This window comes from Meles meles, chromosome 9 (assembly GCF_922984935.1).
Source record: "Meles meles chromosome 9, mMelMel3.1 paternal haplotype, whole genome shotgun sequence".
Taxonomy (NCBI): Eukaryota; Metazoa; Chordata; class Mammalia; order Carnivora; family Mustelidae; genus Meles; species Meles meles.
Window position 1 is genome coordinate 100,853,634 of NC_060074.1, and position 16,292 is coordinate 100,869,925.

General features: G+C 36.6%; 1 protein-coding gene across 2 annotated transcripts in view; it reads left to right on the plus strand.

The window, feature by feature from the left end:
* The window catches only part of DPP10 (dipeptidyl peptidase like 10), a 1,411,353-nt gene that overhangs the window by 885,796 nt on the left and 509,265 nt on the right, over positions 1-16,292 (plus strand). For both annotated transcript variants that reach the window (XM_046019846.1, XM_046019845.1), the window contains exon 2: positions 7,683-7,797. In XM_046019846.1, coding sequence (XP_045875802.1) covers positions 7,683-7,797 — 115 coding nt within the window. The remainder of the gene's footprint in view (positions 1-7,682; positions 7,798-16,292) is intronic.

The following is a 16,292-nucleotide window of genomic DNA, read 5'->3' on the forward strand; positions in this document are numbered from 1 at the left end:
CAATAAAAGACATTTTTGCATATCTAACAAGCTCCCACTATCGTCTGTAGTTCACACTGTCTGTGTCACTGACTCAACACTGCTTCATGTACACTGACAGCACAAAACTATAACAGGCAGAATTTTGAAAAACGTAACTTGTGATCATTTACCAAAAATATACACTTGGCTTCGCATAGAGTCCTTTAAGTAGAGAAACATGATGAATGAGAAAATTGTGAATGGCCATGAATATAATGGGAACTTTTCGGAAGCAGTAGGTGTTATAAATAATAATTACAAAATAGATACGAGAAGCAATCTCTATGATTATATTTTTATTGATATGCTTAATATGTTTTAGGCGACTATGGCTGTATCTCCTAATATTGGACAATATTTCATAATATTTAATGATTGTTAAGCTCCTGCATCTACTTCACTAAAATTTTATTGGATAAATTGACATATATTTTTATTTAAATTGAGCTGAGACCCCTCTCCCTCTGCCTGCTGCTCTGCCTACTTGTGCGCTCTCTCTCTCTCTCTCTGTCAAAGATAATGTAGAAACTTAATAAAATTTGGAATTTTTCCTTTTCTCAGTACATTCCAAAATGTTGTAAATGGTACAGGAATTATCTGATTTTTGGAGGCAAAATCTGTGGCCCTCTATCTTAGGGGAGATACTTAAAAATTACCACAATTTTTCTTATTGGGCTGGTCCATATTATAAATTTTGTCGATTATTTTTGCTAGAAAGAAAAGAAATTCATACTTTGTTGAATTTTCCAAATACCTAAGTGGGTATTTTTATGCACACTTCACTTAAAAAAAAAATCTCCTGTGATTCCTTTTTTTTCATTCCAGAGATTTTGCATAGTTATGTAATCTCAGCACATCATTTTTTATAAAATGCTCATTGGATACTCAAAGCAATTTTTTTATATCATTAAGGGAATTAAAACTTCTTATTTTCTATAGAAACATTTTATAGTTTCCTGCTTTATCCTTATTTATATAACCTTGTATTATATTGTTGGGTTAGCAAAATCTTCCTTAGAGTTTATGCTTATTGGGGACAGTTCTTATTTTAATTTGTATTCCTAGATGCATCTAATGTAACATCTTATACTCTAAAATACTCCAGTATATTTTGTTAAAAAGGATTGTTTAAAGATAATTGGCCAACTGTTGAATGCCTATATCTTAAGGTTTTCAAGCCAAACTTATCTAAACCTCTACTAGGAATGCTATAAAACCATTTTTCACCAATTTTGAATCTTTCCAAGGTGTCTTTAAAACTCTTAACTCTAACATGCTATGTTTTTCTAATATCATGAAATAATATGGAACATTTGAGAGTATTTAAACCTTATGGTATTTTCTAATTATTCAGTGTTAACGCCTGGATTATTTCTAACCTATTCTTGGTTGAGAATGTGAAGACCATGGGTAAAGTAAAATTATTTAAATAAAAATAATTCAAACTTTTGAACTTTTTAACAGAAAACAAACTGGTAGAATGTGTTATCCCTGTTTTGTTTTTTGGGTTTTTTATTTTTAATTTAAGGCACTTATTTGAATTCATTTCAGAGAACATAAACAGTCTATTTTGGTGAAGATTTTAGCACATATGATGGTTTTGAAGTGATAAAGGATACGTAGGGGATAAAAGAAAAGTGAAAAGTTGAGTTTTTAGATGGTTGGTATGGTTGTGTTGAGAACCAAAGAATCAGTGTATTAAATACTAATACTCTAAGCCTGGAAATCTATGTTCACCTTTTCAAGTAGCAATAAAGATATTTTAAAGAAACTTCCCTGTGGTTCTCTGAAAGTAGACTTGTGGTCAAAGAAAATCTATATTTATTACAACACACGCACACCTAATCTACTAATGTAATTTAACATTATAATTTTTCTCCTTGAATCTTCCTCTAATTGTTTTCACTTTTTGAGACTATGTCAATGTAGAGGGATCGTATTTCTTCTCAGGGTGCATATGGCAGTGAATACATTGCAGTTGTCTAAGGGGAAGTACAGGCGGCATGCCATAAGTTAAGAAAGCCCTCAAATTTTGATATTCTTTACTTTTTTTTTTTTAAAGATTTATTTATTTATTTATTTGACAGAGAGAGAGATCACAAGTAGGCAGAGAGGCAGGCAGAGAGAGAGGAGGAAGCAGGCTCCCTGCGGAACAGAGAGCCCGACGCGGGGCTCGATCCCAGGACCCTGAGATCATGACCTGAGCCGAAGGCAGCGGCTTAATCCACTGAGCCACCCAGGCGCTCCACTTTTTTTTTTTTTTAAGAAAACAATCCGTTTGGCTGTTTTCCCTTACTTCGCCAAATGAAATACCTAAATCTTGGGTTTTTTTGCTTATGTCTTTTGCTTATGATTTCTAGCACTTCTTTCTTTGCACTTGAATGAATAAAAAATACATTTGGATTTTGGCAAACTCCCTCTATAGTGGACAGCCTTGTCTGTAGACTTAACTGTTCTCTGGAAAGTGAGGAGTAGATAAGCAATAGATGTAACACAAGTACCTAGTTTCCAGCTAGGATCCAGCTCCCCTGCCCTACCAACATGTCTCTAGACCATGACAGCACTGAATATTATCTGGAATTGAGCACAAGTCTTTCAGCTGATGCATCCACCCACCGGAGGACCGATTTACAAAAGCAGCTTTATATATGGATTATTACCTGTTTGTGTTTGTATCTGTGATATTTGTATCAAGCCCATCCTGGGAATAAGATTTCCCAACATTGATTCTGTTCTGCCTCCAGAGCATCCAAATGACCTCCCTGCAAACTCCTTAGCGTGTTTTCTCAGGTTGCTACACAGCACCATACCTGTTCCATGGGCCTGGCATGGACACTTGATTAGTTTCAGATAGTGGCTTGTAGGAAGTTGTTGAAAAGCAAAGTCAATTAGAACCGCTTCCCACAGCAACAGAAATTATCAGGTTTGTTGAAAAGGAAGTTGACTTGAAGATTGGCAACTGCATTTTGGAAAGCTAGCATCAGATAAATGAGCCTAAAATTAATTACAGTCAAATTGATTTTTAGCAAGAAGGTAGATTTTAAAAGTTGGCTATTAATGTGTATTTGACTAATGGCATTATATCTCCGTCCTCTTTTGGGTTTCCATTTATACTAGTTAATTAATTGGGCAATTATTTTCTGAGCACTTATTAAAAGAACAAGAGATTGTTAAGTGGTCTGAGTAATCTAAAGTTGTCTAAGATGTCCTTCTTTCTTTAAGCAGATAGTAACTTTGACAGGGATTTGATGGCTCTTTATCTATGGCTTTAAGCATTATCAAGAGAACCACCACCGCTACCATCATCATCATCTTTATCATAGCTGTTATTGTTATAGGATTTTGTGTCCCCTGAGTGCCCATGGTTTTTGGTCATGCTGCTTTGAAGAATGAAAAGGTAGACTAGATGAAAAGTGGTGGGCAGCAAAACAAAGTTTATTGAGCAAGAGTACAAAGCTCCAGGAGAGGGAAGGGGACCCACAGGGGTTGCCCCTGGAGTTTCGAAGTGTAGGGGTTTTTATGAGCTCTTTTGGGGAAGTATCTTAAGCAATCAGGGTGTATTGAGTCCTGCCAATCAGGGCTTTGGTGACATATCTGTCTATCTATTAGGTTAATGTGCATGTGCTGATGGTCCTTTTTTGATGACATCTAGGGGCTTAGGTCTTAAACTGTCCCTTGCCCATGATATTGACCAATGATTTTGTGATTAATTGTCTTAGTTTAGACATTTGCTGAAGTCATTTCTGTAAAGGCTGTAAAGTAGAATGTCAGTGTGGTCCTGTCTAAGCTGTAAAACAGGATGTCAGTGTTCAATTTTAGCTGTCCTGACTCCATATTTTTTTGTTGGGGACCCTGGCCCTGATTACTGTCCAGCTAACTTCTAATACTATAATTCATTCATTCATTTTAAAATTATCTGCGGTATACCTAGTATGTGCCAAACTCTGTTCACAATGTTAGTGATGTAGCAGAGAACAAGAGGAACTGCATTAATGACACCATGAAGTTTCTATTCTGGAGAGCTGAGAAGGATAGAGTGAACATGTAAACACCTTAATGTATATTCTTAACTAGCCTGATATGTTATTATAGATACGTGATTAAATATGACCTGTGATGTACCTAAAACGATAATGCTATGAAGAAAAAGGGGAGTGAGAGACTAGAAGGGATATAAAATGTTACTTCGAGTGGGTGGTCAGAAAGGAGCATTTGAGATGAGACTTGAATGTAGAGAGTGGTCTACATTAAGTACGTTGAGGAAGAACATTCCAAGCAGTTCATTGAATGTGAACTTTATTGTACCAAAAAGTTTTATTTGAATAATTGATTTTAAAACTTACATTTAAAATAATTACATTATTATTCCATTTGTTCAGGTGAAACAAACAATCAAAAATCTGAGGTTCAGAAAAAGACATCTTTTCTATCTTACAACTCTTAAGTAATTCAGCCTATTGGTGCAATGTAGTTTAGGCATTTTTTTTTTTTTCAGAAGGGAAATCATATTTGGCTTGCATAATTAGGTGAAATTCCCAAGAAGAGAGCCATTAGAGCAGGATGTTGAATGATTGACAGTACTTATAAGTGGAGGCATGCTGAAGGGAATGGGTAGGGAAGAATTAGGAAGGAAGGTGATTTGAAGGTTGAAGCATCTGAGGCATGGGTGCCGAATGGCAGTCAGAGCAGTTTGGGGTTGTGTTCTTTTTCAATAGGGATCAAGCTGGATGAGGAAACTGGAGCTTGGCTATAGACAATTGCTATTATAAATTCTCTCACTTGCATTTGATCCTTTAGGTAGTATAGAGACATTAAAGGACTTTGTGGGATAAAGTGACATAAGGGAAACCATGCTTTAGAAATATTGCCATGGTAATAGAATATAAGGTGGATAGAAAGGGGGGAATTATATTACAAGCTCATTAAGTTTGCAGTTCTCAAATGGACTTGTAGATGTCTTGGGTATTGACAAGTCATCTTAGAGGAGGCACACATTCTTATGTGCATCACTTTAGGAACAGAATTTTTTTTTTTACTCAAATGTGTTTTACCATTTCAAAAAAGGTGCATCTTCCCAGTCCATCATGACTGGGAAAATATAAATTTATTTGAGAACATTACATAATTCAGGATAGCTTTTCTTTAATTGTGAATTTTGTCAAATAAAAGGTAATAGAGTACAACTGTTATTAAATCAGGGTCCAAATTGTTCCTTGATTCATTGATTTATTGATTGATTTATTCATTTATCCTTGACAAATTTGTCTTTAGAAATTATGAATATAAAGTATTCAGTATAATGCCAAATGCATATAAGATATCTAAAGTATTCTTACTGTTAGATAACATTTGGTAGATATTACATGGCTATTCAAAAACTGGAAAGTACACTCAAGTCCTTTCTTTAGTAATTTGCCTTGTGTTCAAGTATATGGTACTTGCTGGATAACTAATTTGTGAAAGCACACCCTGAATGCCCTGTTAATCACTGAGAATGTAGAAATCCTGTCCTTTCTCTATATTCCCATCAAGCAGAATATACGGAAGAACGTGTTGTTCAGTGTTCAGGTCAGAGGCTCTGGGTCTGGCCAGTGTGGAGAATCTCCTTTGTCATAGTGTCCATTTGGCAAGCCTTGATCTCCTTAGAGCTCTGGCTATGCAGGGAAGGAGAGGCAACAGATAGCTGTTAAGGTAGTTTGCTCTGGTATCGAAATTTAGAGCACGTAGATCCCAGCAATGGATACTTGTCCAGTTGGCCACTCCTGGATTCCCTGTAAGTTTTCCCAATTAACCTATGTCTCTGTCACTGTCTCTGGGTCTTGTCTTTGACCTTACTGGACCATCACTCATCGTAGGTTTAGTCTTCTAAGGTAAGCCTGCATATCAAGTGACGGGGAATCAAGATCAGAGTCAGTAGATTTAAAATTATAATTTACTCTTGATTCTTTTATTGGAATGAGATGTCAGTTATTATTAGCTTATACATTTGACCCTTGAACAATGTGAGGGTTGGGGCACCAACCCCAGCACAGTCACAAGCCCATGTGTAACTTTTGATTCCCCAAAACATAACTACTTACAGCCTACAGTTTACCAAAAACCTTACCAATAACAATAAAGAAGTAAAGAGTTAACTGACAAGTATTTTGTTATGTGTATTATATACTGTATTCTTACAATACAGTAAGTTTGAGAAAAATGTTATTAAAATCATAAGGAAGAAAAAATACATTTATAGTAATAAACTATAAATATTTGTATACTATATGAGTGGACTTGTGCAGGTCAAGTATGAATGGAGAGTCTAGCCAAAATGCAGTAAAAATAGAGGTGTTGGATAACGAGCATTAATAAGTGTGGAAAAGAGGTGTGAAGGCAGTTGTGTTAAAAGAGTAGAATTGACCTCTGCTGGATTTGGTCCATCAGACTGAAAGACAAAACAGCTGATCACAGAAGGGGAGGGAAGAGAACAAAATACCTTCCACGCACATTCTCTTGCATTTATTTGGGGTCTACTTCTTCATGTCCAAAGTGTTTATGGCAGAATTGAATGTCAACTTCACTATATGAAAACTGCTCATGGTTTTAATCTGTGAGTCCCAGGAACCCATTTATAATTTATTACATGTTTGCTATTCTATTTGTCTTTATTTAAAGCAGGGCTGCTCTTGCTGAGTGATCTGTACACACCTAGTGAGCTGGATAACTTTCTGTTTTGTTTCTTTGTCTTCAAATCACTTAGCTAGTTTTGAATTAAAAAGGCTTTGTTAGGAAGGAGGAAAAGAAGCTGGGAGATGGAGGAAGAAAGAAATGAGAGATTCAGTGCAAAGAAAATCTGGCATTCATTTTAATTCAGTGTGGTGTTTGCTTTGGTGAATTGTGCTCACATGTTTCTAGTCAACAGGGCAGAACACAGATCATCTGAAAAATGAAAATCTTTACTCTATGTATTGTGAGAGATGTTCAACTTTATCCTGCCCCATCAATCTTATCTCCTTGCCAGTATTAGGCATGCTGCCTAGGGAGAGGACGCTACCAACTGTTGATAGAGAAGCACTCATTTAATTTAGTTACTACATCCTGTTGATTTTTATGAGTGGTGGGGGAGCTGTTTGAAAAGGACCTGTTGTGTTGACAGATGTACCCTGCTCTGCAGCATGGGGCAGTTTGAATGATTTTCCTATCTCATATCTTTCCCCCACTATCCACTTAGAAAAGTAGTCCACAAGAAAAACTAGAAAACTAGTTCCCCAATTGGGAAATATTGGTATCTAAATCTTTATCATATGTTCCATTGTAGTAAGAAAAAATGTAAGTGGGTGCACTTTATTTTCATAATATGTTGCAGAGTATTTTGGCTATTGTCCTATGCACTATTTATTTATTTATTTCTTGTCAATGCACTTTAACGCTGTCTACATTTTGGACAACAGGCATAATACTCTGTTGGTTTAACTCTCAGAGAAATAAGATTACCCCCCAAAAGATAGCCATTTATAATATATGCACCTTTGAATAATTAAGTGAACTACCGAAGAAGAAAAGGATCCTAATTAGCTTTCAAACTGTGATTGTGCCATGCACTGAATCATTCCTTTATGAATACATTTCTTTCGGAGCATGTATAATTATGAACCTTTTTATTTTTTCTATCTCGGTAGGAACTGGGAAGTACCAGCCCTCCACAGAGAAACTGGAAGGGAATTGCTATTGCCCTGCTGGTGATTTTAGTTGTATGCTCACTCATCACTATGTCAGTCATCCTCTTAACCCCAGGTAATTTGTCTTTATTCCTCTCTTATGGTGGTATTGTGGATGAAAATTTCACATTCAAATGCCTTAAGAGGGTAGCCATATGTGGTATCTTAAGACACATTAGCATTTGTTGGAATTAAAAAAAACATTAATAACCAGACATTTTGCAAATGGCACAGTAATTTTATGGTTCAAATATCATGTGAGATATTTTGGGGGAAGCTGAAATGTAAAATATATACATTGAGAATGCCAAGGAGAACTTTAGTCTCCATTGCTACTTAGAGACTTACTATGTTTGTCAGTTAATAAATGCAGGGGACATTTGACTTTCATTGTATGTTGACAATGAGGGAGTGGAGACTGGAAGTCCCCATATGGAGATGATAACTCAGCTGTGATGAGGGCGGTAAGGGAGGATTTGAGAGACGGTGACGGTTTGATCAAAAGAGAATGAGGTCAGCCGCTAAGCGCTTCTTTCTTCTGTTCCTTTCTTTCCTTGTAGTTTTTATATTCCCAGTTTCCCCTTGTCTAAAGAACATTGCCAAATTACCCTTGCAATGATCTTTAAATTGTGTCCTTTGCATTAAAGAATTGAACACTAATACATAAATTAGCAGTAGGCTTAATTCTTCTTTGGGGATTATTTCGGTACCCAGAAGTTTTACTACTCTTTAGTAGGTGCTAATATTGGAAGACAGAGGAAAGCTGCTGGCTTTTAAATCTCCCCCAAATGTCTTCCAATAGCAAATGCACTTGGCATGCTGCTACACCCATCCACCTAGCTTTCTCAAAGACTGGACACCCATAGATTGCTCAGGATTGTAAAAACTAGTCATTTCTGGGATAGGATTAAGCTCGTCCCCAGATCAGCTGATGTAATGAAGTTACAGCCTGTTGTTGAATAATACGTATTTACACTTCAGTTCTTGCTCCTCTTTTGTTATTTATGAGCCCTTAAACACGTTGAATTTATTTCCTCATGTACAAAATAGGATTAACAATAATAATTCTCTTTCAGAGTTATTTAGTCAACTAATTACAGTGACTAATTACATAAATGACAGTATCAATTGCTCCAATATGGTATTTTGTGAAATATACCATCTTTGTAAAAATATGGGCTTTGAAATGTATAAATTGCCAAAAATCACTTGTAATTATGATTTAACATATGAAGAGATTGAAAAAGGAATTAAAGAAATCAGGAGGGAGGAAAGGGAGAGAAAGAGGGAGAGAGAAAGGAAGAAAGAAAAAGAAAGGAAGAAAAATGAGAGAAAGAAAGAGAGGAAGGACGAATGAAAAGGAAAAATGGAAGAAAGATGAGAGAGAGAGAGAGAGAGAGAGAGAGAAAGAAAAATCTTCCCTGATGAGAGCTGACTTATCCAGCATTCTCTTCAGGAACCCTGTCTTAACTGCCTCATTTGTACGTCTGCAATACAGTGTAATTGGCCAATGTGATGGCTCTAAGTTGTTGATGAATGCCAAGAATTTTTGTTTAAAGGACAATAAGCTTATGTTCAGCATAATGTTCTGCTTAAATTATTTTAATGTAATTATTAGAAAAATGAATGACTTGGGTATATTGCCTTTTATTAGGGACTATTAACCAGATGGAGAAATTGGTGCCCTGATGGCCTGTGTGTTTCTCTTAAACTTTCTTCCATCTGATTATAGCAGCTTTTCCCACTGATTCATTTTCTCAGAATTTCTTGCTACCGAGGCCATTGTGATACTCCAGGGTCCTTTGAGTATCTGGTATAAGCAAGACTTTATAGAGTTGGCCACTGACGAAACTTCTTCTACCCAGCTGTTTCCGTGTTGTTCAATATGAACACAGAGTATGGTTGGAATAAATTTGTCATGCACTTATCATTTTTTAAAGCAAAGACTTTGGGCGAGACACACCTTGGTTTGAGTTCTGGTTCTGTAATTTCCTTGTTTTGTGAAATTGGCCAATTATTCAACCTTGTGCAGTATTTCACTCATCTGTATTATGGGTGAAATAATTATGCCAAATTTACAGAGTTATTATGAAGGACAGATGACATACAATAATTCAAGTGTTTAGTAGAGTGTCTAGCACTGCTGTTGCTATTCCTGCTATGATTGCTGTCCTTCAGTACATACCACCAGACACAGTGCCCAACACTGTGACATGAGGGAGGTTTCTAAGAAAAAACAAAGTCTCTCTGGAATACAGATCTTCTGTAATTTCAATTTTAAATTATGGCAGGGAAAAGTGACTACACATTCAGTCTGGAGTCAGCCTTTCAGTGGTCTGTTCATTCATTTATTCATTCATCAATAAGTAATTATGGAGTTCTTACTACATTCTCGGGGCTATGGGTAGTTGGCCTTGCTTTCTCCTGTTTTATATCCATCACCTCAAATCCTTTTCCCTAATGACACAAACACTAAACCCAAAGTCTTAATTTCATGAGAGATTAGTCATATGAATGGAAGTAGCAGTTATTTTTAGGTTTGTACTTTATTAAGTACACTTAATATACCACATGTCCAAAGGTCTATGGTTTTAACTGTTATGTTTGTCAAGAATATTATGATATGAAAAATAAGTCAGTATGCTGGAGTGGAAAAGGTATTGCTCTCGGGAACAGTTGAACTGCGTTATGCAATCTTTATTTGTACACTGAATGCCACCAAGGACTTGGGAAATTATAGAAATTTAATGAAGTAGGTAGGGCTAATGAGGGTGGTTAGGAATTTACTTTGAGTTATGAGCAAGCAAATACCAGTCTAGTTACAGGGCCTTCATAGTGGGCTCAAACTGAACAGTGTAGTGAAGTATAGGGCGGGGAGACCGTGGCCTGAGACTTGAGTCAGAAGCTTGGAAGTAGTCTTAGAACTTATGTAGTCTTGTCTTCCTCACGAGAGATGGAAAAACCTGAGATTGTTTAATCTAGAATGTGCATCAAGACCATTAGTGTAGACTTTTGATTAAGCACATGTATGTGCCTGTGCATGTCTGTGGTCAGACTCTAGTACTCTAGTTACACCATGTTTTCCTCTTCTGACTCTGGTTTAAGACCCCTCAGCTGTGCTAGAATAGACCCACACAGGAAAACCTCCAAATAGAAAGACAACGTATAGTACCTCCTTCTGTTGTTCCTTTGCCCATCAGTAGCCTCTAAGGTCAACTTTCTAGGTAAAACTACTCAGGCAGATGGAAAATTTTAACCAGGAAGGGGAATCCGTGTCATGAGGAGAAACTTCTGATCCAAAAATTATTCAGCAAAATACTAGACCTTTTTTAAAAAAGGTTTGTATGTATGTATGTATGTATTTATTTGAGAGACAGAGAACGTAACAGGGGAGGAGCAGAGGGAGAGAGACAAGCAGGCTCCTGCTGACTGCGAAGTCCTATGTGGGGCTCCATTTCATGACCCAAAACCAAACCAAGAGTAGGATGCTTAGTTGACTGAGCCACTCAGGCGCCCCTCCATGTGCTTTCTATAGCTTTATAATAACCTTGGGAAAATCACTTACCTCATTTGACATCAGGTGTTTGGTTGAAGAAGGGCATCTTTGATTTAGCAGATTATGAAGTGATCTTTTGAAGTTTCTTTTTTTTTTAAGATTTTATTTATTTATTTGACAGACAGAGATCACAAGTAGGCAGAGAGGCGGGCAGAGAGAGAGGGGGAAGCAGGTTCCCTGCTGAGTAGAGAGCCCGATGGGGGGCTGGATCCCAAGACCCTGGGATCATGACCTGAGCTGAAGGCAGAGGCTTTAACCCACTGAGCCACCCAGGCGCCCCTCTTTTGTGATCTAATATAATAACAACAGCAATACTTATGGCTTCTTTGGTAACAAATGTAGCAACAGATTAAATCTGGTGAGCTCTCACACTAAGTCTCTTCTACTCTGAAAATATAACGTTTTTTTTTTTCTTTTCAGCGTAACAGAATTCCTTGTTTATGCACCACACCCAGTGCTCCATGCAATAAGTGCCCTCCAAAATACCCGCCACCTGGCTCCCCCAACCTCCCACCCCCGCCCCTTCAAAACTCTCAGATTGTTTTTCAGAGTCCATAGTCTCTCATGGCTCATCTCCCCCTCCAGTTTCCATCAACTCCCTTCTCCTTGTTGGTGCAGCCACTTTGGAGAACAGTGTGGAGATCCTTAAGAAATTAAAAGTAGAGCTTCCCTATGACCCTGCAATTGCACTACTGGGTGTTTACCCCAAAGATACAGATATAGTGAAAAGAAGGGCCATCTGTACCCCAATGTTTAAGGTTTTTTTAAGCGGGTGGGGGAAAGAAAGCAAATAAAAAGTTATGTAGTCTAAGAAATGATTTAGAAACTCTTTTGCTCAAAATAGCATCACATTTTGGAGGTAAGTGCTAGGCAATGCAAGCTTATAACCAGAGAAACACATGTTCATTGTAATTTTGGTTTGATTGCAAATTTTATTACAGAAGTAATTTGACACAGGTGTCTTAATTTCCAAGATTGTCAGCAACTTCCCTGCCTGGTGAAGAGAAGTCCTAATTATTTTTGAAGAGTGGGTTAACCATTCAAGTATTTCTTTAATAAGTAACTATTTTTGAAAGGAAGAAATTATTCATTTCATTTTTTTATTAAAGGGAAGACTTATTTAGATGCATCGATCAAGCCAACATATTTTTTTTTCTATCGTTGGTACAGAATCAGTTTAAAGAGAAAGCACCCACGCTTATTTTCAGAAAATGTAACTCGAAGATTCGTATTTATACTCTACAAATAGATGAATGTATATCCAAGCCTAAGTTATGGAGACTGGTCCGTAGTCATGCATGCCCTGTGCAGTCTCCTATATCCATGGGGTATATAGAATGAGAATGATCACGGTCCAAAAACTTATCATGCAGAATGCACGTACACATTTTGACCTGTTTTCAGAGGAGAGACACATATTTCATGAAACCAGATGTATTTAGAGGAGAATATTCTTTAAGCTTTCAATTTGGTTGCTGTATTGAGACAGACAGCGATGTGAACTGTGTGTAGTACACCGATTTTCAGTAACAGTGGCCTGCTGCCCTTTGATTGGTGTCTCTAATCAGTCAGTGCCAAAACAGGGTCATTAGATTAATTTGCTACTATGGCTGACTAAAGACAAAATTGTAAGGCAGTAACATTGTGTCTTCATCATTAGCCCTAGCTCCTCAGACAGTTTCCTATTCCTTTAGTACCCTCTTGAGGTAAGCCTCCTGAGTTGGTCTTTGCAGATCTGTCAGAGCATAAAAGAAAAGAAGCATTCATATATAAATCATCCGCATGCATGTAGAAGTCACCAGGGCTCTGCGTGATCCAAGTTAAACAAGAACTTAATAGGGATCATCTTGTTTCACTGTATGCATACCTTTATTTTCACTTCTAGAAGTGTGTCTAAGAGTAAATGTTACACTAATTTTAGATGCCATGTTGGGAAAGAATTTACACATGTTGAAGATTGCCACCGTGGTTCTAATGGTTAGGTAAATCTTTATGTCAGGTAAGGATTTTGATCCATGAAGTTGTGCTCAAATCATTCCCTGGAGCCAAAATTTAGAACTGAGGAAGCTGAGGGAACCAGAGAAATTTAGGCAGCTCTGTCCAGAGAAATAAAACAAAAACTAGAAGCTAAAACTTAAGGATGTGTATCTGTCTTTGAAGAAATGCCAACTTATATTTTTCAAAGAGAGTGTATAATCCTGTCATTTATTCCTTATAATATACAAAACTTAAAGAAAGTGCAGTTTTCTAGGTAATACAGCTAAGGTCTGAAGCTTTTGGATAACTTAGGCGCCTCATTTGTAGAGAAAAGATTGCAGAGTGAGTGATTACATTGACCTTCATTCAGACTCACTTGAGTTCATGCCCTAGCCTTGATAGGTGCTTGAAAATAAGACTTGGAGGAAAAGGATTCTTTCTTCCTGTTGTCTTACATACCAGGTTTTTTAATAAGGAATGATTTGACCCTTTGAAATGAGACTTTCAAAAGATTAATCTGTTCCTATTTATAAAAAAAATAAATTTCTAGAAAGCATTTGATAAAATTAAGTATTTTATTGGAATGGTGACAGCTGATTAGTTATTGTTATGCAAAAACTCAAAATGAATTTATTCTCCTTACTATTATGTTCTACCAAAACAATCGCTTCTGGTTATAGTTAGTTAAAATGTCATGTTATATTATGTTGCAGGCAGTCTCTTGGCAGCTGCAATTTAAAAGGTGTCATTTAAGCATCTGACCTGTGTTTTAAAATGTCAAAGCGACAATTAAACCATCCCATAATGCTTTTATGAGAGGGAAATAATGTTTTACAGATTTTAAGATTTGCATTACTCACTTGTAAACATGAACATCAACTAAGATGCAAATTGTTTATTTTGTTGAATTAAAAAAGAAGATATGTTATATTGATAGGCATAAGCTAAATTGTCTCTGCTTGTTTTTTCCAAGAACAGCACAGATGAGCCTATTTGAATATAGTATTACCCAGGCATCATCGGCTGCCAAAGAGAAAACAATGACAGATTCTAACAGTTTCCCCCTGGATAACATGGGTTATTGTTGCTTTCCTAGATTCATCTCTTATGCTGAATGAAAAATAATTTTCTCCAATATGAATAAAGTTAAGAGCAGTTATATTTTTTTTGTCTTTGCTTTCCAGTTACATTTACGTTTAAGTCAAATTTGATTTCTTTACTTATTCTCATTTTTTGTATTATCTAATGAGATAAATAATGGATTTAGCGTACATTATGATGTGTTCAATTTAATAAGTCAATGAGAATCTGTTTTAATAAGCAACATTTATTAGCTCCTTGTTACAAGCCAGATATTACGCTAAGTGCTTTGTATGCACTATTTTATTTATCCTTATACCACTAATGTGAAATAGACACTATTAATTTATGCATATTCTACATTGTTCGGTTGAGTCTTACAAGTTAAAGTAAATTGTCTGTCACAGAGCCAGAACATGGAAAAGCCAGGGCTTTTTGACTCTCGCGTGTGTCTTAAGCTTTGAAATACAGGATAAGGTATATTATTGCACCCATGGAAAGTATAGGCAAGAAACATGTTAGAAAAAAAAGATGTGCCCTGCTTCATTCTCACCCTGATTTCTTAATAAATGAGTTGATTCTGCATCTTCTTTAAATGGAATGTGTAACAGGGAAGGAATAAATTGGGGTATATAATGGGAAAATGGGAAGAGAGTGGCAGAAGTGGGGAATTGAAAATTATGCATGTAAGTTCTGTATGTATTTTTATTTCAGCTATTACGTTTGTTTGTTTGGTTTTTGTTTTGGTTTTGCTTTGTTGTTTTTGAATCTCAAATACCCATGATGAAATTAAGGCCACACTTTCTTTTCAAAACCACACTGTACTAAAATTATTTATATGTCAAAGCTTTAAATAATTTGTCATATTTTTTTCATTGAAATATAAATTTTAGGAATATGATAGCCTGCCCTCTAAAAATGGGAGGAACAAGACAGCCTGATCCTTGAGAAGCGAAGTTTCCTTAAAAGAGGGTGTTGCCTTCAACTCCCTGTCCTCCTGGAGGAAGAAAGCAAAGCCTTTAGCATACATTTGCCCCCTGTGTTTGTGGAAGGGAACATTTTAATAAGCACTGATTTGCCCAGGGATTTATGGTCCAGCTCCTTGTCTTTGAACTGTAACTTAAGCTATCCCATTCCAGAGTTCATTCATTAGGTGTAAGAGAAGACTCTGTCTGTAGAAACTAATAAAACAGACAGACAAATAAAAAGCTCAATTAAATAGCCCTTTAAAATATCCCACTTAATGGGGCACCTGGGTTGCTCAGTGGGTTAAGCCTCTGCCTTTGGCTCAGGTCATGATCTCAAGGTCCTGGGATCAAGCCCAAATCCAGCTCTCTGCTCATCGGGGAGCCTGTTTCCTCCTCTCTCTGCTTGCATCTCTGCCTATTTGTAATCTCTCCTTCCATCAAATAAATAAATAAAATATTTTAAAAAATAAAATATCCCACTTTCTGCCATTGTTCTGGTGAATGAAATTTTAGCTGGAACAATTTCATGAATGTTCATTGCTTTGACTTGTTTTCTACACTATTTCTCTTGGTCTAAGATTATTCTACTGAGTGTAGGGCCCAATTGAATAAACTCTAGAAAAACTGGAATACTGAAATAAGACTTGGGAAACATCTTTACTCATAGGGGAAGACTGTTCCTTAAATCTGTGCGTAGGGCATGGAAGATCTGTGATCCTAGACTCACAGCTCACTTTGTTTCTCCTGAGGCATCATTTGTAATTACATAACAGGAGGCAAGACCAGCAAATTCACTTTCTTATATTGGTTATAATTCAACATTTAGGAGTTCTAGTTACTCCAATTACCTTATCTTTCCCAATCACATTCATTATCTTTATTGAGAACAATTTTAATTTTATTAAAGTGCGGTTCATAAGGGACATGTCTGACCCAGTGGGTAGAGCATGCAACTCTTGATCTCAGGGTCATGAGTTCAAGCTCCACATT